Here is a 24,858-nt window from a genome sequence, read left to right as displayed (position 1 = left end):
TGTACATATTCTTATTCCATCCCTTTACTTAGATTTGTGTGTATTAGGTAGTTGCTGTGGAATTGTTAGATTACTTGTTATATATTTCTGCACTGTCAGAACTAGAAGCACAAGCCTTTTGCTACACTCGCAATAACATCTGCTAACCATGTGTATGTGACCAATAAACATTTATTTGATTTGATATAGCTTTGTTATTTTATTGTGTTTTTTCAAATTACTTTAGTTCATTTCGCAAATATTTTGTTTAACTCTATTTCTTGAACTGCATTGTTGGTTCAGGGCTTGTAAGTTAACATTTCATGGTAAGGTCCACAAAATCTCAATGTAATCCATTTTAAATTCAGGCTGTAACACAACAAAATGTGGAAAAAGTCAAGGGGTGTAAATACTTTCAGAAAGCACTGTAATTAGAAAAGCTCTTGTCCCATCATAGCCCATATTAAACCTTTTTACAACTGATTAATCACATCATACCATAGAAGATCTGGAGTTTTACCTGGTTAGGTTATCAGATCAGGAAAAACAACGGGGCCCAGCAAAAGAATTCACTACACCACTCTGGGACCTGTGGTGTCACCTCTGGTAGAATTGCAGGAAAGTATCTTCAGAACTAAAATGTGTCTCTCTGCCGTGAAGTGGGGGGCCACTAAAATGTTTTGCTGGGAGGTGGGGGGCCCCCAAACTAAATCTCGCTTAGGGCCCCCAAAAGGCTAAAGCTGGCCCTGAATAAAGGTAAATAGCAGGAGGATAAAGAACATACATTGTCTATAGATTTCCCTGCTGGGAAGACAGGCAGACTGGAGGCAGACTTCATTGATCGGTGTCATTTGAGACATTTCTAGTATTGTGTCTGAAATGGTACACTATTCCCTACAGTGCATCACTATCAACTAGGGTCCCATAGAAAATAGATTGCCATTTTTGACACAGACAAAATTAATCGTTGAATTCCTCCAACATGTGACCCTTGAAAAGTATTGTGAAACATTTGAACGTTGTTCAAAACCACAATCTCAACATCTGTTCTGGACTGTCTCTCTTTTTATATTTCTGTCATGATTTCTCGTTGCTCAATGTTTTTGTTAATATGCTGACATCTCAAAAAAAGAAATTACATCTTTATAAAGTGCATTTTATATACATTTCACGCTTAATATTGTTGTGTGCTCAGAAACCTGTTAATGCATGATATTTATTGCTGTGTGAAATCCATATGTATACATCTGAAGGTGAATACATTGGTTCATAGCAAGGTGACTAATTTAATAGCATGAGTTTTCCAGATACCATATGCAAATACTTGCCCTCTTACAAAATAAGACTGGATTAAAGTAAGGCATTACATTAACAGCATGGATCAAGCTCATGGTAGTCTAAGCGCGAGGAGATTGTAACACGGTCACAGAACTTGTGGCATAGTAACGATGATATAAGAATGACAAAATTACATAAAGCCAGACTGTCTTACCAGACTACATCACGCAATCACAACCAGGGCCAATATTCACAAAAGATCTCAGAGTAGGGATACTGATCTAGGATCAGTTTAGCCTTTTAGACCATAATGAATAAGAGAGGGACCTAATCCTCAATCAGCACTCCTAGTCTGAGATGCTTTACAGTATAAATACAGGCTCAGAACTGAAAACAAAAACTTCAAACCTTGACATAATCTTCTTTGTAAGGTGACACAGCTAGCACACAGTAAAGTTCAGAGATGGGACCCACACAGTATGATCAACATATGACAGATCTGACTGTCTTCTCTTTCCTGCTTCCACTAAAGTGGTGTTGAGACAAAGGATCTGTCCCAAATGGCACACTATTCCCTATGTAGGGCATTACATTCAACTAGAATCCTATGGGCCCTGGTCAAAAGTAGTGCACTCAATAGGGTGCCATTTGGCATGCACATTTGGCATGCAGACTCAAGCACAGAAATGCAACCATATCTGTCATTGCATAGACAAGCAAAGCCCAGAAAAATAATAGAACAAACAAAAATATAATTTTATCTGGTATCCTGCACCAGAGATATGTGCATCGTTAATTCACCACTATATGGGAAAAAATATCACTTTGCGCTTCCATTCATAGTTCAATTTACATTTCAGAATTGAGCCTGACCACTTGCAAAAATACTGTTTTCTGTACTTTCAAAAGAACAGGACTTTGGGATTGCAGCCTAAACAACTGCAACATTTGGTTTTAGATCATTCAAGCTGTGTGTGTCCATGGGATAAACCTATGAAGCGAATCCTTCTCCCACTTCCTCTTCCATCATCTCCATCTCTGCCTCCTCCTCTTCCTCTTGTCTGAAGGATGCTCCGGAGGAGTTGGAGTGGCTCGAGTGGCCGATGTCCAGCACCTGCAGATTGGTCAGGTGTTTGAAGGAGCTCTCCTTCACAGAGTGGGCTAACAGATGGTTGAACCTAAGAGGGAGACAGAGCAGAGGGCCGGGGGCTGAGGTCAGTAGACAGACTCGCAATATGTGATGGTGACTGAGCAGATGCTTGAGTTTGATGTGTAAACCAGCACAGCAAGAGCTGCTACCTGATAGGATGTTGTGCTTAGAGTCTGAACCAGCATACTATAAGACCCAATCCAATATTGATATTGTCCTGTAAGGAACAACACAACATGTGCTGTAAACAAACGCTGAGATTCAGTAACGCAGCCAATTAGAGTGCCTGTATACTAGTCTTTCTATGACTCATCAGTTTGCCTTCCATTCAAAGTTCTATTGAGTTAGTAAGCACCCTGATACTCCCTATACTGCGTCAAGGGGAAATAAGGCCATGTTATCCGAATCAAGCCAATTTTCCACTGTCTTCAGAATGGGCTCATCTATGACGTCCTGAGTGTCAGTGAATCCGACCCATCTTAGTTTGTAATTCACTCACTATCTGACCCAGACACTCACGCATGTGCGGGCACACTCACATACGCACACACGTTTATATCACACACTCAATGTAAACAGACGCATGCATAGGCCACACAGACTCAAACAGATGTGCACACACAAATCCACCTCCCCTCCTCCACTGAGGCCATGCAGCATTCCAGATTGGCTGTAATTGGCTCGGGCCAGCAGCTCCCAGATGTGGAGGGATTTGGTGGAAAAACAAGCATTTCTAACTGCTGTGATACTGCAGCAGCTGCTGAGGCTGAGCCCACATCATGAAGAGACCAACAGGCCAGACAGACAGAGTGGGCTGGATGGGGTCAGGATCTGTATAGTTCATTATCTGATAAAGCACCAATTAGACTCCTCAAAACCAAACCGACAAAAACTCAGGGCAGCATCCCAACAGTCTTACATTCCAAACTGACCTGAAAAGTCTACATTTAAGTTTTAAAAAATGAACATGATGGAAACTGATACTAACCTAGCTACATATACTAGTAAATATTCAGATCAGTGGTAGCAAAAGGAAAGGATACAAGTCGATGAGGTGACAAGGATTTTGTTGGTTTAGAGTGTTGGGACCCAGCCCGCCCTGCAGACAAAGAAGAGGTCAGAAGGGGACAGGAGGAAGGAAACTAAGAGAAAACAACTTGGCAGAGCCAAGCTGTTTTAGTTGGAAATCCAATCATTGACTTAATTTAATTAATAGGAAAAGCAGTGGAGCATCAACAAGCCAAGAAACAGATCTAGACACAGCGGGGAATATCCCTAAAACCTTACCACCATGGGTTCATAGTCCTCCTTCCAAGAGAGGAAAACAGCCAAGAATGTCGACACAAAGGAAATCATGACTTTAACTTTGTAAAATACCCGATTCATTGAAATGATTTACATTTCATAACCTAACCAGATAATTATGAGAGTTAATTTACAATCCAAGAACACATGATGGGAAATATACATAGTGTATCTGTGTAAGGGATTTGAATGAGTACAGTCAGAGCAGAAGTAGAGCAGAAAGACAACTTACTCCATCCTCAGCTCCCTCCTCTGCATCCGTTGCATAACGGTCTCCTCAGCACAGCGCAGCACACACAGACACACACACGCATGCAGTCACGTACGCGCGCACCCACACACACACAAACAAACACAAACAGCACAGCAGAGCAGAGTAGGTCGGATCCAAACGGAAAATAAACTTAAGGAGGGATAAAGAGGGAACTATCAACCAAATATCTGTCAGATATTGGCACCCTATCCCCTGTATAGTGCACTAAATTCCAGTAGGGCTCTGGTCAAAAGTAGTGCACTATATAGTAAATTGGGTGCCATTGGATGCTGCTTGGGACTCAGTGGACTAAGGGATATGTGGCTCTGTCTTAGATTTGGCATCAATCAATAGGACTTTGTCACACACTCACAACAGAGGATGAATGGAGTGATGGTAGGAGCGCAGTAGAAGGCCAGAAATGTCTCATTCAGAAACAATGCTACAGACATGAATGGAACAGTGGACAGGAGAGTGTTCTGCTGGATCTAGGAGTTCATGGGGGGGGCAGGAGTTGAATGACGGATTAATTACGGTTCTATAATAACATAAGTGAGAGTGCGTGTATATACTGGTTTGAGAGAGTGTATTCATTCATATATGTACTGTAAGTGATTGGTACTCACAATTGAATTTGGTACACACACGAGCTGTGGGTTTGAACCAAGAAATGGGTTCAGTCCAGTGTGTGTGTGTGTGTGTCTGTTTCTGAGTGTGCGTTCGTTCATTAGTGCCCAGTCTCTCACCGTAGGAAGATGCCCTTGATGTTTGGAGTGCCCTCAAAGGCGGTGGCGGGGACAGTGCTGATGTGGTTGGACTGCAGGTACAGGTACTCCAGAGACTCAGGCAGGTCAGACGGAACATGGAACAGCTGGTTACTGGACAGGTCCAAAGTCTGGAGGAACACATCAATCAAATCAATCACTGTATTTATAAAGCCCTCTTTACACTATCAGAGTGCGAACCAACAGGTCCAACAAATGAAGGACAGCGCCAACAGCCAGCTTATCACACAGAAAACCTTTAGGTGTTACTTGTGTTAACCCCCCACCCAGTCTCACCGTCAGAGAGCTGAGCTCCATCCATGCTCCCTGGTAGATGGAGTTGAGTCTAAGCTGGTTGTGGCTGAGATTGATGTCCCTGAGCTTGGTCATGCCCTGCAGCGCCCCTTCTGGTATGGAGTTCAGCTGGTTGTCCTTCACCCGGAGGACCTGCAGGGAGCGGGGCAGGCCCAAGGGCAGGAAGTGGAGGGCATTCCCTGACAGGTCCAAGGTCACCAGCAGACGCAGCTTCCTGAAGGCTGGATGATTATCAACATTGTCTCATTTAAATATGAAAAAATAGATACAAAAAACATGGTAGTTAAATGTAGTTATAACTTTACTGATTCCGTTAGGAAATTCTTTCTGTGTCATACAGCAGGCCCAAATATAGATATTCATATAGGGCTCCTGAATGGCGCAGCGGTCTAAGGCACTGCATCTTAGTGCTAGAGGCGTCACTACAGACCCTGGTTCGATTTCAGGCTGTATCACAAGTGGCCGTGATTGGGAGTCCCATAGGGTGGTGCACAATTGGCCCGGTGTTGTCCGGGTTAGGGTTTGGCTGGGGTAGGCCGTCATTGTAAATAAGAATTTGTTCTTAACTGACTTGCCTCGTTAAATAAAGCAAATATAGACAGAAGTACTGTACATTTCATCACAAACATGATATGTGTGCAAGAGCCACATCACCAACAAAATATCATGGTCCAAATACACCAAGCCAGTCATGAAGAAGGCACGACTGTCTTGGTGTTCCCCCTCGTGAGACTGAAAAGATTTGGCATGGGTCCTCAGATCCTCAAAAAGTTCTACAGCTGCACCATCGAGAGCACTGGTTGCATCACCGCCTGCAATGGCAACTGCTCAGCCTCTGACCGGAAGGCACTATAGAAGGTAGTGCGCATGGCCCAGTACATCACTGGGGCCAAGCTTCCTGCCATCCAGGACCTCTATACCAGGCGGGGTGTAAGAGGAAGGCCATAAACATTGCCAAAGACTCCAGCCACCCTTGTCATAGACTGTTCTCTCTGCTACCGCACGGCAAGTGGTAACCGAGCGCCAAGTCTAGGTCCAAAAGACTTCTTAACAGCTTCTACCCCCAAGCCATAAGACTCCTGCACAGCTAATCAGATGGCTACCTGGACTATTTGCATTGTCCCCCCTGCTGCTACTCTCTATTTATTATCTACGCATAGTAACTTTACCTACATGTACATACTACCGCAATTACCTCAACTAACCCCCGCACATTGACTCTGTACTAGTACCCTGTATATAGCCTCGCCTATTTTATTGTCGCTCTTTAATTATTTGTTATTTTTCTATTTTCTTATTTATTATTATTATTATTTTACTTCAGTTTATTTGGGTAACTACTTTAACACTTATTATTCTTAAAAATGCATTGTTGGTTAAGGGCTTGTAATTAAGCATTTCACTGCATGTGACAAATCAAATTTGATTTGAAGAGCCACATGACACGGATCCCTCTGGAACTTTTATTGCCTATTCCCACTAATTGTATTTGTATATATGTGCCCTTTGTTTACCATGGTGCGGTCGATTATTGTTACAATGCCTGTTAGTGCGTGTGACAACCTGTGCTGTGTGTTTTGGCTTTCGTGCCATTGTGGTTTGCGCAGATGATTATGGGTCTCGTCCCGTGGGTTAATCATTGGACACTTGTGTTATTTATTCGAGGTACTCCTCGCTATTTTGTTTTGGGTTTCTACCCTGTGTTTGTATAGTGTTTGTTTGGTCTTCGTACCTGTGCCTTTACACGGCACGCTGAAATTTGGGTACAACATTTTTTGGGTAATTTGGGTACAAAAAAAACAACAAACTATTATGCATTCCTGTGCCTGTCTCCCGAATCATTCATACCAGCATGACACCACATATAGTTCTACTGTAGATGTACAGTATTCATGTAGATGACAACAGAGCAAAGTACAACACAACAAAACACAACAAAACATTTCCATATACTCCATATGTGGTCCAGTCTACCTTCTCTGTGTAGCTTGGGGCTGGTGAGGCGGTTGTAACTGAGGTTGAGCTCGGTCAGGGAGTAGAGAAACACCAAGTCGTTGCGTTCAATCACGTTGATAGTGTTGTGAAGCAGCATGAGAGTCTTGGCTCGGCGGGGCAGAGCCCTGGGGACACGCTCCAGCTGGTTGTTGTACATGTGGAGGGTGTGTAGTTTCTTCAGGCCCTGGGGGGAAGAGAAAACTCTTTATGTGAACATTTTCATGTAATTCTAATGGCATTTCATAGCACATTTCAGGTTTCTCATTGCTCATTTAACAGACAAATAGATAATCATAATCATAACATCAAAACAATTGTGCCCAACTCTCTGTGGCGGTTCAACCTGACCGAACGAGCAGTCAGATCAGGCTTTATATTTAGAATATTTTTCATGGTCCTTCGAGCCATATACACCTGTGGTAATTCAACGATCCGCAATATGTCCTATAGCCCTCTATATAAGAATGACGTATCCCAAGTATCCTGCAGCACCTACCTGGAATGCAGCATGGTGTATGGAGCGGGAGTGGAGCTGGTTGTTGTGCAGCAGTAGGTACTCAAGTTTACGACAGGCTGTGAGAGCATCGCCAGGGATACTGTGGATACTGTTCCTCTCCAGGTGTAGCAATATCAGACTCCGGGGCAGACCCTGAGGAACCACACTCAGGTTGTTGTTGGACAGGTCCAGATACTCCAGACTGGTCAACTGGCTGAGAGAGGAGTGGAGAGAGGAGAGGAGAGGGTGACATTATATTTGATACAGGAGGTCATCACTTTATCTTTAAGCAGTCATCTTATCTTTCCATGAATAGACAAATCTCACTTTTCTCTCCCATTTGGACATTTTCAACCTAATCTCTCACCACCGGCTTCTCTCTCTTCTCTCTCTTTCTCTCTTCTCTCTCACTCACTCACTCACACCACTCTCTTCTCTCACATTCTCTCGCTGAACTGAACATGAGATCAATATTCATACATCGAAGGTAACAAGTGGACACTCAACTCACCATTCCCTTATGTACCTTCTCAGAGTTTGCCGTGTTGTCAAGTCTATAGGTCTTTGTTTTGAATTGATGCACTCTGCAATAACCATTGACACATAATGGGCAACAGTGATAGTGTTCAACCTTGGATATATCGAATCAACTGCACTCAGGTGGAGTGACTGAATGACTCTGTCGAGCGTGTTTGTGTGTCTGAGTGTCCTACAATAAAAAGAGAGTAGTTTGTAGTTCGCAGCTAAAGTATATTTTTAAAAAGAACCCTGCTGAAAGTCTTATCTATTGACTGAAACATTGGTTATAAGATCCAATTAATTGTTTGTGAAGTATTCAAGAACACCCGACACACTCTTCCTACTACAGTACGTGAAGGTGTCATTGTCCACGCCTTATATTTGCCTGTGTTGTAAAGTCTACAGTATAGGTCTTTGTTTTGAATCAATACCCTTGGTCTTAACGTAACATGTGGCCTCAGATATGTCGAAACAACTTAGAAGAAGAGGAAGAATAGAAGAAGACAGCTGGACTGAATTGCTCTCTGTTGAGTGTGTTTTATTTGTTAGTGTGTCTTATTATACTACAAATTGATAGTAACAGGTCCTCTAGTACCTGAATGTCTTATCATCCATGCTGTACTAAATCAAATTAAATTGTATTGGTCACATACACATGGTTAGCAGATGTCATTGCGAGTGTAGCGAAATGCTATTACAGTACTATTAAAATAGTACTACAGTAATACTAGAATACTACTACAGTACTACAACATTACCTGAAGGTCTCGTTGTCCATGCCTTCGTTGCTGAGCAAGTTGTTCTGTAGGTAGAGCTCTCTGAGCTGGGTCAGGCTATCAAAAACCCCTGACGGGATCTTCTCCAGCTTGTTACTCTGTTAACCAAGAAGAAGCACAGACACACAATCAAGCATCACATATCATTATCACAGATAGGGAGTAATGGATTGCATGTAATCAGTTACATGTAATGGATTACAAAAAACAAAACAAAAACAGTAACTAACCTGTTATGTTACCAGCAAAAATATATAATATAATATATCAAATTACAGATACTTTTGATGAAAATGTATTCTTACTTCGAGGATTCAGAAAGGATGTTTGCGAAAAACAGAGTCTACACCCTTTTGTTTTCTCAATGACATTTCAAATCAGCATTGAAAAAAGGCGCAAGTTTAAGTTTGTTCTGCCTGAGAGAGTCACCACAAGTCAGAGACCACTATAATGACACACCAAATATGTTTGATGAATCACGGGAAAGAGAGCAGGAATGGGCTTTTGGGTAGGCTACAGCCTAAGCCAAGTCTTGCAATGGTGCGACTGCTGTCAGCATCTAAAGATTGTCCAACTTGAATAAAGTTGCCGGTATGGACGACAGAAGTGGTGCAACCTATGGGCGATATGGATATCACTTATTATCGATATCTACATAGCGCATGGATGTGAATCATAGAGCTGCTCTCAATTAAGCTCTTGGCACCTTACGGATTGTGGTTGTTGTGGAGGGCTGTTCACAAATGTATACAGTGCCGTGAAAAAGTATTTGCCCCCTTTTCTCTATTTTTGCTTATTTTTGATACTGAATGTTATGAGATCTTCAACCTATTAGTAGATAAAGGGATCCTGAGTTTACAAATAACAAAAAAATGAAACACCAAAAGCAATTGACCCCTTACACTCAATACCTGGTTAAAGTCCAGACCTAATCCCACTTGAAAGACTTTAAACGAGCAGTCGCTGAGTTAAAGCAGTTTTGCATGGAAGAGTGGGCCAAAATTCCTCCAATCAATAACTACAGGAAGTGTCTCGTTGGAGTCATTGCAGCAAAAGGTGGCACAACCAGTTATTGAGTGTAAGGGCGCAATTACTTTTTCACACAATGTGCATTGGGTGTTGCATAACTTTGTTTATGAAATAAATGAAATAAGTATGTAATTGTTGTGTTATTTGTTCACTCAGGTTCCCTTTATGTTATATTAGGTTTTGGTTGAAGATCTGATAACATTCAAAATTTCAAAGATATGTAAAGGTAGAGAAAATTTGAAAAAGGGCTAATTATTTTTTCCCAGCACTCTTTGTGTATTTTAACTGAATAATAGTTGAATTGAAGAAGTTTAAGATGCCTATCAATCATTATTTTTCCGACCAGTGAAAAATGTGCTCTTGCAACAACTGCATAGTTCGGATCCCAGCCTATGGAATAAAGGTTTGAGGGGAGTTACCTTCTAAACTAATCTGTGGTATTATGCTCCATACTGTCAAAAACAAGTTTAATTTAAGAAGACCATGAGTGGGGCTTTTATTGCTCAATCTAATTCGTCCTAATAAAATAAAGAATCCATAGGCCTAACGGACACATGCTCAAACTTCTGTACTTTTGATCAACTTAAAAGGGCAATCTGTAGTTGCTACATCCATTTTTGGATTTATAAATGAATAATATATACTGTACCCATTGATTCTTGAAGAATATAACTTATAAATGCCTCATGAGCTTAGTTCAACTGTCACACCCCATGAGAACCCAAAATATAAGCTTGTTTTTTTCCAATGTACAATGTAAACAAACACTGTATAGACTCAAGACATGGTTAAAAATGGTTTTGATATCATGGATGGTCAGTCCTTGCATCCATAGCTCTGTCTATTAATCTGAGAGTGGTTACATTTCTCAAGGACCATCTCTCAGCTTTTTACCAAACAGAGGTGCGGTGACCGCGTTGCTATTTTTTCAACTGTGGATTCACCCTTTAAACAGCTGCAAATTATCGCAATATCAAATTGTCGCCAACAAAACGTAAACAATAGGCCTATAGAAAATCCAGCATTTGCCATACATTTTTTTACTTGCAAATAATACTTTTTGGTAGTGCTCAAAGCACGCCATTCCATGAGAGCAGCATTTATTTTTCAACTCGAAGCAATGAGCCCAATTAGTCCTCCACGACAACATGATCATAAACAACCGAGTAGGCTAAAACATCCTTGGATTTTGGGTAATGCTCAGGTAAAACAATTTGGCTAATCTATACTTCCATAATTCTAAGTCCTATGCATGAAGTCAATCTAAAAAACGAAATATTTCCTAAGCTTTCTTATACCTCCTAGATAGGACAGACACTTCAAAATCTTATTCCTCACAATTTTGTTTTTGAATGTCTGTTTTGCCATTTATTAACAACCTATGGTATGACCTATGGTATGACCATCTTAAAACAATTCCATACATTAGCTAGTATGACCTCCTCCCCCCCCCCCCCACACAGAATAAATGCATGAAGTCAAATGCAACATCCATTGATGGCCAGCTACATAAACTATAACAATGACTTTTCCTACAATAGATGTTGTTCAATTGGTCATATTCCTTTTCGTCTTTTTCTAATGGCTTTTAAAGGCTAAGGGGAAAGTAATCTAAAAGTAACTGAAAGTAATCCAAACGTTAATACGGATTACAATTTGACAGGTAATTAGTAACTGTAACTGATTACATTTAGAAAGTATCCTACCCAACCCTGTATATAAATCAAGTTTATTTATGCATTTATTAGATGTTAGAGTACTTACATGGGAATATATAGACAGTTTATAAACAGAGATCAACTTGGCCGTATGAATGGGGAGTGAGCTCTCAGGATAGGTTGTTATTGTGTGAGGGCTGTAGCTACTCAACTTGATTTCACAAGCTCACCTTCAGATGGAGGCGGTAGATGGAAGAGGGCAGGCTCCTAGGGACGTAGCGGAGGAAGTTACTGGACATGATGAGAACCTCCAGGCTGTCAGAACCGTTAAACATGTTCTCAGGTAGCCCTGCATCTGTCAGCTTGTTGTCATGGAGATACACTGACCTGGGGTGGTTAGGACATGGGGGAATGCATGAAATTAGTGGTCTGGAGTGGAGCAAAGGGGAAAGATAAACGATGGGTGATTTGTTTTATTTTATGAATGAAGCAAAGTAATTAAATGCAATATAACACCTACAGCAACATAAGACCTTTCTACTGTGAAAGTCTAATCCTCCTATGCCCAACCAACTACCTACCTGCCCACCCACCCACCCCTCTCACACACACACACACACACACACACACACACACACACACACACACACACACACACACACACACACACACACACACACACACACACACACCGCTTACTTCAATCCTGGCTTCTGCCCAAATGTGTATGGGTAGATCTTCGTGAGCAAATTAGCGGCGAAATCAGCACTGACCAGTGAGGGAGGCAAGTGTTTGGGTGCTGTGGTGAGCTGGGAGGGGAAAAAACAGAGGGAAAGAGAGAGAGAGATATTATGTTAATCTCTTCTTTTGTTTTCTCCTGTTGTACTGACCATAAAACGACCTGTATGTGCTGGCAGTGAGGGGTAATTTACGCCACACAGACAATCATTCTCAATTGACCTTGGAACATTGACGGATGAGTCAAAACAAATTAACACTTTAGTACATTTCGAAAACTGTTTCCCTCCCAAATTATGCCAAGAGGGAGTTTCTGCATTGCTTGAAATGGCTATGACAGGAGAAATAGGAGAAACTACTACAGTGGTAGTGAGCTTAACTTGACACACTTGGTTTCAAAAGGGTTATTTGGCTGCCCGTATAGGAGAACCCTTTTTGGTTCTAAGAACAACTCTTTTTGGTTCTAAGAACAACTCTTTTTGGTTCCAGGTAGAACCATTTTGGTTCCAGATATAACCCCCGTGGAAAGGGTTCTACATTTAACCCAAAATGGCTCTACTTGGAACCAAAAGGGTTCTACCTGGAACCAACAAGTGTCCTTCAAAGGGTTCTCATAAGAACCCTTTTAGGTTCTAGATAGCACCTTTTTTTCCTAAGAGTGTACATAGCATTATACTCTATCTGTCCCCTTTTCAACATGGTTTATGGATTAAAGTAAAATGGGTCTTGAAGCTTGGTTCACTGTCTGCCACCTCTCCTGCTGGCAACAGCAGCACGGCTGGCAAGGACACAGCATCATAACAAAATAGAAAAGAAAATCATATCAATTTCACACAGAAGTGTACTCTGACGCACTAAGAATAAGAGATCCAAGGTTTAAGATCCAAGTAGGGAAGGAGGGAAAATGTTAATTATAGAAGAAAAAAATTACATGTCGGGGTCTCAACGACTGGATTGAACTGCAAAAATCTCTGAAGCTGGAGACTCATATCTCCCTCACTAGCTTTAAGCACCAGCTGTCAGAGCAGCTCACAGATCACTGCACCTGTAGATAGCCCACCTGTAAACAGCCCATCTATCTACCTACCTCATCCCCATACTGTATTTATTTATTTATCTTGCTCCTTTGCACCCCAGTATCTCTACTTGCACATTCATCTTCTGCACATCTACCATTCCAGTGTTTAATTGCTATATAGTAATTACTTTGCCACCATGGCCTATTGATTGCCTTACCTCCCTTATGTTACCTCATTTGCACTCACTGTACATAGACTTTTTGTTTTCTTTTTTTTCTACTGTATTATTGACTATGTTTGGTTTATTCCATGTGTAACTCTGTGTTGTTGTATGTGTCAAATTCCTATGCTTTATCTTGGCCAGGTCACAGTTGCAAAGGAGAACTTGTTCTCAACTAGCCTACCTGGTTAAATAAAGGTGAAATAAAAATACAATTTAAAAAACGTACTGTTGAGTGTTACAATAGTATAATACACAAGGTGCAATATCGAAAATTTGGTTGTGCATCAGCAGTTTTTCTTTTGTTATGTCAGTCACTGACAGTCACTAAATTAGTCCATGTTGACTGGTAAGTTTGTCTAGCAGCCAGCTATCTAAAACTGTAGTAATCATGGTTGAATTACAGAACGGGGCTCCCATTGATTTTGTTAGTGGACCATTCGATACACACAGGAAACTGTTGAGCATGAAAAACCCAGTCATGTTGCATTTCTTGACACACTCAAACCAGTGCGGCTGGCACCTACTACCAAACCCCGTTCAAAGGCACTTAAATATTTTGTCTTGAACATTCACCCTCTGAATAGCACACATACAGTGTATAAGTTACATTTTCTGATGGTTCTTTGACTTCTTTCAGCCATTTGGTTATTTTGCAGTTTAGTTCAGAAAACAATTACTCTTTGAAGACAGACACTGCGTTATGGCTTTAGCCTGAGTCATTACATATCTGTATTGCTGAATTCTTGTGGATGCAGGACTTTGGTTGTCTCAATCTTAAGACCATCATGTTTTTAAAATTAGGATTCCATTAGGAGTAGAACAAATAAAGGTGTGAAGATGGCTTCAGAGAGCTCCATGATGACCTAGCAGTACTTTTAATGAGCACAGCACGCTATACTGTACGCTACTCACTCCTGGGTGACCTGATTACATATTAATGACTACCACAAGTGAAAACATGTACTGAAGAATGTTTACATGGAACCATATTCCCCTTGTTCAAGTTATGTCGCAATGATGGAGGAATCGTGATGTGTTGTTTTGTTGAATGTGTAAAGTCTATGTTTACGGCTGTGTTTAGAATTCATCACCTTGTTATTGGCCAAGTACAAGTAACTCAGTTGTTCCAGCACTGTAAATCCTTCATCTTCAAGGCCTGAATACACACACAAACACAGAAGAAAAATAGAACATGGAAAATGTTATTCAGACTAAAAACATATACAACACAGAAATTAAAGATCAGACTGATTTGTTTTAGTGAATAGACCTGGACAGCATATAAGAGAAAATAAAACACATAAGGTTAATCATCCTTTTAATTAGGTATACATTATTAATGGAGTGGATCTAGAAGAACTAGAGCCCACACACTGGTAGAATCAATGTTGTTTCCACGTCATTTCAATGAAATTGCATTGAACCTACATGGAATAGATTTAGAATTGAGGTCTGTGCCCAGTGGGCAGTCTCTTAGTCAGATTAATAAATCCAATCCAATTGCATTTGTCACATGCGCCGAATACAACCAGTACCTTACCGTGAAATGCTTACTTACAAGCCCTTAACCCCATTTTTCTCCCCAATTTCGTGATATCCAATCGGTAGTTGCAGTCTTTGCTGCAACTCTCTTACGGACTCGGTAGAGGCGAATGTCGAGAGCCATGCGTCTTCCGAAACACAACCCTGCTATGTCGCATAGCTTCTTGACACACAGCTCGCTTAACCCGGTAGCCAGCCACACCAATATGTCAGGATGCTCACGATGGTGCAGCTGTAGAACTTTTTGATGACCTGAGGACCAATGCTAAATCTTTTCAGTCTCCTGAGGGGGAATAGGTGTTGTCGTGCCCTCTTTACGACTGTCTTTGGACCATGATAGATTGTTGGTGATGTGAACACCAAGGAACTTGAAGCTCTCGTCCTGCTCCACTACAGACCCGTCGATGTGAATGGGGGCGTACTCGGCCCTCCTTTTCCTGTAGTCCACGATCAGCTCCATTGTCTTGATCACGTTGAGGGAGAGGTTGTTCTCCCTGCCAGGTCTCTGACCTTCTCCCTATAGGCTGTCTCATCGTTGTCGTTGATCAAGCCTACAACCATTGTGTCGTCGGCAAACTTAATGGTGGTGTTAGAGTCATGCTTGGCCACACAGTGGGGCGGTATGCGATTGGAGTCGATCTAGGGTTTCTGGGAGGACGGTGTTGATGTGAGCCATGACCAGCCTTTCAAATCACTTCATGGCTACAGACGTGAGTGCTACGGGTCAGCAATAATTTAGGCAGGTTACCTTGGCATTCTTGGACACAGGTACTATGGTGGTCTGCTTGAAATATGTATTTACTACAAACTCCGCCAGGGACAGGTGGAAAATGTCATTGAAGACACTTGCCAGCGCATGCTCTGAGTACACATCCTAGTAATCAGTGTGGCCCTGTGGCCTTGTGAATGTTGAGCTGTTTAAAGGTCTTACTCACATCGGGCTGTGGAGAACGTGATCACACTGTCTTCCTGAACAGCTGGTGCTCTCATGCATGCTTCAGTGTTTTTGCTTGCCTTAAAGCGCGCATAGAAGTAATTTAGCTTGTCTGGTAGGCTCATGTCACTTGGCAGCTTGCGGCTGGGCTTCCCTTTGTAGTCCGTAATATTTTACAAGCCCTGCCACATCCGAAGAGTGTCAGAGCTGGTAAAGTAGGCCCAACGCAGGCCTAATGCATCCATTTTCATATCAATATCAAATTATTCCTGGTTAATAATTAAGTACCTTACTTGCAAAAATAAAGGAAATTCACATGAGCACCACAATGCCTACTCCACCCATGCTCCACCAATGCTTTCCAGCACAAAGCTTTGACCTACTACAGTAGCTTCATTGGTCTATTGTACTTCAAACAATGTGTTGGCAGGTTGCTTAGGATTCAAACTTCAAACTCAAACAGTCTAATTTATACTCTTAGAGGAGGTGTTCCCACAATAATGTGATTTATTAATACTTTAATCACATACAAGTTTAAGTAATGGATTCTTCACACACCATACTAATCCCATTCCAATAACCTTTCAAGCTTTTTCTTTGGTGTAACGAGATCAACTGGCAATAATCTGGTGGCCTTTGATGGTTGCAATTGGCCATGTACTTTTTACATGTGGTTGTTTATCTACATTAGTTGAATTCACTAACTTATTTGTTTATTTGGATCCCCATTAGCTTTTGCAGCAACTACTCTTCCTGGGGTCCACAAAAAAAACATAAAACACTGATACAATAATAGACAAGGAATGTCACACAAATTTTAAATACAACAATATACAAATAATGCAACAAAAATAATAATACAAATAATACAACAAAAAAATGATGTGTGTGTCAGCGAGTGTCTGTGTGTGCGTGTGTTTGTTTTTTAATCATTTTTAATGTAATTTTATTGGAGATGGAAGGGAATTCATGTTATTTTTGATACAGTAATAATTCTCATAAAAACTAGGAGAACCAGTTAATCTCTTGTCAATCCAATGTTATACCTAGGAGTTTACTTTCCTCAACTTGCTCAATGGTCACACCCTTTCTGTATAACTCCTGTTGAGGTGTACTTTCTTAGAGAATGTCATAAACCAAATCCAATGCTTTAGGCTTTAGATGTATTTAAGACCCGTTTATTATTAACCAACCATTGGAACTGAGTGTAACTCCTTATTTAGAATTTCATTGAGCTCACTGGCTTTGGGTGTGGACATGTATAGTGTGGAATCATCCACATACATAGTCATTCTAGCTTCGTGTAAGAACAGTGGCAAATTATTTGTAAAAATAGAGAAGAGTAACGGCCCAAGGCAACTGCCTTGGGGGACACTGCACTGTACATATCTGATGTTAGAGAAGCTTCCATTGAAGAACACTCTCTGGGTTCTATTGATTTAATAACTCTCCAACCATGTGAAGGCAGGTGAGGTAAAGCCATAGCAAGTGAGTATTTTCCAATAACAATTTATTTTCAATAACATCAAAGGCTGCACTGAAATCTAACAATACAGCTCCAACTATCATCTTATTATCCTTGTATTTTAACCAATCATCAGTAATCTGAGTTAGTGCAGTACAAGTTGAGTGCCCTTCTCCATATGCATGTTGAAAGTCAGTAGTTAACTTGTTTTCTGAAAAAATAGCATTGTATTTGGTCAAACACAATTCTCGCCATTAGTTTACTAAGAATAGGCAGCAAACTGATTAGGCGGCTGTTAGAACCAGCAAAGGGTGCTTTACTATTTTAGGCTCATCATTATTGACGGATAACAATTGTTTTTCCTTCTCGCCCACACTAACTTTACCTAATTCAAAACAGCAATCCTTCTCTTTCATTATTTCATTATTATTGTTCAATGTTGTAATTTCCCTTCTGAGTCGTTCCACTTTACTAGTAAAATAATAATTGAAATGATTGGCAATATCGAAAAGTTTTGTTATAAATTACCCATCAACTTCAATGAGCGATGGAGATTAATTTTCTTCCCATGATATTATTTAAGCTACAGTACTCCAAAGTATTTTTCCATAGTGTTTTATGTCATTTATCTTTGTTTGAAAATATAATTTCTTCTTCTTTTTGTTAAGTTTAGTCACAACATTTCTCAATTTACAGTATGCCAACCAATCAGCTGGGCAGCAGGTGGTGGTGTGCTGGTCACAGGTACTCATATATAGACTTAAATGAAAGCAAGCTTTGCTTTTATACTTACAAGACCATCGTGCTTGATTGAGCGAGCTGTTTTGTCTTGTAGTAACGTGGTGCCAGCCTGTATTTCCTTAACCCTTTACACTCATGGGAATTAGCCTATGGATAGGGCTAAATGTAAATGTTTCTTACAGAAGAAATATGAAATGCATAACCATGGTAACAATTGAAATGGAACAGTTTCGAGATTATAGGAAAAGTATTAGGCCAAATGTGAAGACACAACAATTCACCTGACAAGACTGAATCCAAACATTACACTGTTGATTTTCTGTGAATTTTAAATTAACTGTACTTTTCGCTGCATTTGTTGATAACCAAATCTGAAAATACTCTGGATACATTCAGTAACATGATAAGAATATTCTTGGAAAATGTGTGGTAGGTGCAACACATAAGGGTTTGAGTTAGAGGACTAACTGGTGTCTCCAAGTGGCCACACTTATCGTGTGGACAGTTCCCAAGTAATTTCAATGCACTTTTATGACTCAAAGAAAAGTCTTCAATTACAAGGAGTTTTTTTGAGCTCTCCTAGCTGTGCCGTTGAGGAACTAGAGCAAACTCACTTGTAGTTGTTTTGTTTGAAATACAACCCTGAATCACTGACCTCACACAATTACTGTTGTTGTTTACACAATCCAAAAATGTACATTATAAATCGCAATCTGAGTCAGGTGTGTATAATTTGAAAGCCTGTTCTATTGCAATATGAGTTGTAAAGTATAAGTTATAAAATACGATATTACACTGTTAGGCTTTCACAATGCAATTCAGGGAAACAGGTAATTTTGGTGTGCAAAAAAAGGAGTCATGAGTGCATTCAGGTGCGTGTGCAGCGGCAAATTCTCTTTACAATAGACAAACAGACTCATTCTGTTCAGAACAACTAAGGGTATGACGCCATGTCATATTGTAACTGTACATCAAACATAGTGATCATAAACGTTGACATTGTACATGATATGAGTTTTATGGTAGCTAATTTCCACCCAACATTGGACACCCCTAACTTCGGACACTCTCTAGCGGTTAGAGGATTAAATCACCTCGAGATCAACATTTAAATGGACTGGAAAATAACGGTAAGTTTTGCGACTGAAGACACCCTTCTAGCTAGCTGACCACCAATTTTCATTGCAATTTATGTTACTTAAGTAATATATATACATGTACTATATATATATATATACACACATTTTGTGGGACACGCTGTATATTGCAAAATTTGACTGCGCAACAGACCATACTTCATTTAATATCCAACTTTTTACCTCTGAAATATAGCTAACAGAATTCAGGCAAGTATTTTTTTTTTCATTGGAAGGCTAGCGAACTAGCCAACTATCTAGTAAACACTTCAGATACGAGGTTGGTGTCTTTTTTTGAACAAAATTAAACTGATATATCTTGTAATTGAACAAAATAGTATGGTGGCCAATAACTGGAGACCGTATGCCGATAATAGGGGACATATTTCTTTTGCTAAACCGCTTATGAAAAAGCTGATAGTAGTAGTATTCCCACTGAAAATACAAACATGCTAATTGCTAACCCGTTAGCTAACATTTTTACTACACCAATAATTACAAAACATTGATGGCTTGATCACAAGATAATACTGTTGAAGGTAATATACTTGTTTTCTCACATAAACTGAAATTGAGCGAAAAGTGTAGAATTTTTGTCACCAGCGATTTCCACTAGATAACACATCCACAAATCAGCTTTCCCAGTTTGACAACAGATGCCACTCCGGCGGGGGAAATCAATAAGCGAATATCACAGCCAATCACAACAATGGAGGATAAGTAATACTGTTAAACACTATCATTCCACTATTAGCACCAGATATATTATGTATATATTTTTTTTGTTACAATGCAAAAAATAAAAAAAATCCTAAGTGTAGCACCTTTAACTGCATATACAGAACTATCAACAACAACACGCATGCCAGTCTTTCCTGGTTGATGAGAGATTAACCACTTCTCTTCTAGTTTTCATGAGAAATATTACTGTGACAGAAATTCTATGTTTGCATAATCGGCAGGAAGCCTAGTGGTTAGAGTGTTGGACTAGTAACCGAAAGGATGCAAGATTGAATCCCCAAGCTGACAAGGTAAAAATCTGTCGTTCTGCCCCTGAACAAGGCAGTTAACCCACTGTTCTTAGGCCATCATTGAAAATAAGAATTTGTACTTAACTGACTTGCCTAGTTAAATAAAATAAAATAAAATTCAGTTCAGACACCCATACATATGCCACAAGTCCAAAACAAATTCATGGCAACACACAGAGCCATTCCCTTACTTCTCAAATTACTCAAGCAAACAGCAAAATGACCTTTAAAAAACACATTAAACAACAACTCATTTATCTAATTAGGCAAGTCAGTTAAGAACAAATTCCTATTTATAATTATGGTCTACTGGGGAAGAGTGGGTTAACTGCCTTGTTCAGGGGCAGAATGACAGATCTGACCTTGTCAGCTAGGGGATTCGATCCAGCAACCTTTAAGTTACTGACCCAACGCTCGAACCACTAGGCTACCTGTCGCCCACAAAAAACAATTGGAAAGGCGAGGACTGTGAGGAGACACACAAACACACAGGCACACTCTAATGCACACAATTATTTTGTTGTATTGTTTTTATTATTTTTTGTTGTGTTGTTTATATATCGTTTTATTTAAAATTTGTGTGACTGTCCTCATCTATCAGTGTATCAATGTTTTGTGTTTTTTGTGGACCTCAGGAAGAGTAGCTGCTGATTCTGCAAAAGGGTTTAGAATAAATGAACAAACCAGTAAAATAGCTGGGAGGCTCCAATTTGACATGGACCTAGACAGTGAATCCCAGAGAGAACAGGACACTAACAGACCCTAACAGAGCTCCCACAGTTTGTCGTCAACAAATTGAACAACTTCCAACCATACTAAATGTCTGTCTGTATCTCCCCTAGCTACTTTCAGATCTCTGTCCCCTTAAGTCCTTTGTTATTTTCGTTTGATTCTCTCTCTAAGTCCCCCTGTCTGGTTTACCTTGCATGGTCAGACTAATGTTTGTCTGTCTGTCACTTTCTCCCTTGGCTATTTTCAGATTAAATGTCTGTCTCTCTCAGTTTCTGTCTGGTTTACCTAGCTCTCTCTAAGTCTCTGTCTAGGTTTTACCTTGCGTGGTCAGACAGTTGTTTTGCAGGTTTAGTGTTTCCAGCTGCTGCAGACGTGTCAGGTCCTCAATGGTTACTACCTCTATCTGGTTGTTCTGAGACGAAGAAGAGGCAAAAGTATTATTGGCAGAACAGCAACGCTTCATTCATTCATTATTGATTGACTTAGATAAATGTACTCCTACCCTGGACATGTCCAGCCCTCACTTATGTGCTTTAAACCTTAAATCAGTCCTATGAAGAAAGATCTATCGCGTTTTAGGTGTGTGTGACCCACCTGTAACAAGATCTATCAGGTATTGGGAGTGTCTGTCAATTGTGACTGATGTATCTAATGGATGTCTGAGACCCAACTGTAGGGAGAGAATGTGGGTGTTGTGTTGAGTGTGTGTGTGTGACCCACCTGCAGCGAGAGAATGTGTGTGCTCTCAGGCAGCTCACTAGGAAATTCCATGAGGTCAACCCCAGCACAGTCCACCGCTCCCTCTGTACAGGTACATTCCCCTGGACATACAACCGGCTCGGCCTTCACTACAGCCGGGACTGTAAAGGTCTCTATCTCTGGCTCTGTCTCCTCCATGGGTTCTTCCTCCTTCTCCTCTTCATTCTGGGGCTCCAGAGGGGGTTGGCAGTGTACCAGAGCCCAGGCCAGGAGCAGCACACTCAGGCCCTGAAAGAGAGACCTCCTGGGGCTGGCCATGTCTGCTGGTCGTGCCTGGTGGTCAAGCTACCTCAGATACCTCAGCTGCCCAGAAGCACCAATGATCAGATGGGTCTATATAACAGTGTGATAAATCAATGAATGGATATATATTTTTTTTTGAACTATAATCAGTGACCAAGGACAAATATTTCCTATTTTCTTTTACAGCTTTACAGAGGATTTCAAGCAATGGTTCTAAAGAGGCAAGTAATATGAGACAGAAAAATAGATTACCAAACATAAAATTGTATGTGTGTATATAGAATAGGTAGCTCATAGGACATGAGATTTAAAAAAAGAGTGTGTAAAAAAAGAAGTTGGTTACATTGTCAGAACAGCAGTCTAACGAGGACAGAACGTGTATTGTCTGGGACAAGATTAAACCGTCTGCTTTTGTATTGAAAAAGTTTAGTGGTAGACATTATGTTCCTATTTTGCCGTATTTAAAAAAATCTATTCTCTCATTTATTGTGACGATCATAAGGGTTGACCTGCAGCACCCAGCATGTTCTCTATACTGTAACTTCTTTCTATTTTCCATATAGTCAAGTGAAAAATGTACAAAGTACAGTGGGGCAAAAAAGTATTTAGTCAGCCACCAATTGTGCAAGTTCTCCCACTTAAAAAGATGAGAGAGGCCTGTAATTTTCATCATAGGTACACTTCAACTATGACAGACAAAACGAGGGGAAAAAAAATCCAGAAAATCACATTGTAGGATTTTTTTATGAATTTATTTGCAAATTGTGGTGGAAAATAAGTATTTGGTCACCTACAAACAAGCAAGATTTCTGGCTCTCACAGACCTGTAACTTCTTCTTTAAGAGGCTCCTCTGTCCTCCACTCGTTACCTGGTTTAATGGCACCTGTTTGAACTTGTTATCAGTATAAAAGACACCTGTCCACAACGTCAAACAGTCACACTCCAAACTCCACTATGGCCAAGACCAAAGAGCTGTCAAAGGACACCAGAAACAAAATTGTAGACCTGCACCAGGCTGGGAAGACTGAATCTGCAATAGGTAAGCAGCTTGGTTTGAAGAAATCAACTGTGGGAGCAATAATTAGGAAATGGAAGACTTACAAGACCACTGATAATCTCCTTCGATCTGGGGCTCCACGCAAGATCTCACCCCGTGGGGTCAAAATGATCACAAGAACGGTGAGCAAAAATCCCAGATCCACAAGGGGGTACCTAGTGAATGACCTGCAGAGAGCTGGGACCAAAGTAACAAAGCCTACCATCAGCAAGGGCATTGAAGATGAAACGTGGCTGGGTCTTTCAGCATGACAATGATCCCAAACACACCGCCCGGGCAACGAAGGAGTGGCTTCATAAGAAGCATTTCAAGGTCCTGGAGTGGCCTAGCCAGTCTCCAGATCTCAACCCCATAGAAAATCTTTGGAGGGCGTTGAAAGTCTGTGTTGCCCAGCAACAGCCCCAAAACATCACTGCTCTAGAAGAGATCTGCATGGAGAAATGGGACAAAATACCAGCAACAGTGTGTGAACACCTTGTGAAGACTTACACGTTTGACCTCTGTCATTGCCAACAAAGGGTATATAACAAAGTATTGATATAAACTTTTGTTATTGACCAAATACTTATTTTCCACCATAATTTGCAAATAAATTCATTAAAAATCCTACAATGTGATTTTCTGGATTTATTTTTCTCATTTTGTCTGTCATAGTTGAAGTGTACCTATGATGAAAATTACAGGCCTCTCTCATGTTTTTAAGTGGGAGAACTTGCACAATTGGTGGCTGACTAAATACTTTTTTTGCCCCCACTGTGTGTGTTTTTTTTTAACAATAAAGGCATTGTAATGGTGATATTATTCTCCCAGCAGGCAGAAAGTGTCCCAGTAGAGAAGTGTTTTGATCCTATAAACGTAAAAAGTTCCAAACAGGCACTGTGTGTGTGTGTGTGTGTGTGTGTGTGTGTGTGTGTGTGTGTGTGTGTGTGTGTGTGTGTGTGTGTGTGTGTGTGTGTGTGTGTGTGTGTGTGTGTGTGTGTGTCGCTACCACACCACCAGCCAAGAGCCTGTGTGTGCCGGACCCTGGAGCCTCACAGTGTGTGTGTCTGAACACCAGCCGAGTGTCTATGTTCACGTCAGATAATATAAATACAATTAAAAACCATGCAAACCTACACATGTGATCCTGAGTATATCCCCACACACGTACCAGACACCACGACTGTAACAAAATGGAGCATATTCAACCCCACATGCATAAAACTACTCATAAACAGACATCATGTTCTCACACCTACCTAAAGGACTCGTTAAAGCTAAAAAATAAAATAAAAAACACAACAACATTGAATCAATGACTCACAAGCTGTCAAAAATATATATTTTTATAAAAGTTGTAGGTGAGTCTGTAAAAGGTCCTACACATCTGAACAGCTGTACAGCTTACTATTATTCACTTATTTGCATACTGCCACTCAGTCCATATACAGACAATCCTTTTCTAATGTAACGGTATATGATTGGTGACACGTTACCAATTCACACAGCCAGTCCATAATACATAGCACATAATGAGCATATATAATATAGATGCCTACATAATTACAGCATATCTATACAATACATGCATTCTTTACCTTCTCTGACGGAGGGAGGTTAGCAGTGACAAAGGTAGTCTGGTGTCCAGTCGAACCAGAGACAATCACATAGCAGGATAGAGAGGAGCCACAGTCACTCCAGATCACAGATCCCTACCAGATGTAATAGGAGAGTGGGAGTG

The 24,858-nt window shown here is 40.6% G+C and overlaps 1 protein-coding gene across 2 annotated transcripts; it reads right to left on the bottom strand.

Moving 5' to 3' along the window:
• Positions 1-749: 749 nt before the first annotated feature.
• Positions 750-24,858, bottom strand: LOC135556209 (podocan-like). Of its 2 annotated transcripts, none has more exons than XM_064989212.1 (13): positions 24,716-24,858; positions 24,255-24,300; positions 21,799-22,170; positions 21,397-21,490; positions 14,589-14,653; positions 12,217-12,326; positions 11,748-11,904; positions 8,813-8,928; positions 7,536-7,749; positions 7,019-7,223; positions 5,027-5,265; positions 4,712-4,860; positions 750-2,435 (listed from the first exon to the last, which is right to left on the bottom strand). In XM_064989212.1, exons 3-13 carry the CDS (start codon positions 22,093-22,095, stop codon positions 2,249-2,251), a joined length of 1,833 nt encoding a protein of 610 aa, XP_064845284.1. In that variant the 5' UTR covers positions 22,096-22,170; positions 24,255-24,300; positions 24,716-24,858; the 3' UTR covers positions 750-2,248. The 2 variants fall into 2 exon arrangements, with proteins under 2 accessions (XP_064845284.1, XP_064845285.1); XM_064989213.1 differs by having other exon boundaries at positions 21,799-22,140.

The sequence above is a fragment of the Oncorhynchus masou genome, chromosome 15, assembly GCF_036934945.1.
Source record: "Oncorhynchus masou masou isolate Uvic2021 chromosome 15, UVic_Omas_1.1, whole genome shotgun sequence".
Taxonomy (NCBI): Eukaryota; Metazoa; Chordata; class Actinopteri; order Salmoniformes; family Salmonidae; genus Oncorhynchus; species Oncorhynchus masou.
This window is presented reverse-complemented; position numbering and strand designations above follow the sequence as displayed.

What these genes read in the sequence shown, in the direction of transcription:
- LOC135556209 (XM_064989212.1), bottom strand. Translation starts at nt 22,095, where the DNA reads ATGGCCAGCCCCAGGAGGTCTCTCTTTCAGGGCCTGAGTGTGCTGCTC. An exon ending in TACACCATGCTGCATTCCAG is followed by an intron (nt 7,224 to 7,535) that starts GTAGGTGCTGCA and finishes TCTTCCCCCCAG; the next exon opens with GGCCTGAAGAAACTACACAC. An exon ending in TGGAGCTCAGCTCTCTGACG is followed by an intron (nt 4,861 to 5,026) that starts GTGAGACTGGGT and finishes GTGTTCCTCCAG; the next exon opens with ACTTTGGACCTGTCCAGTAA.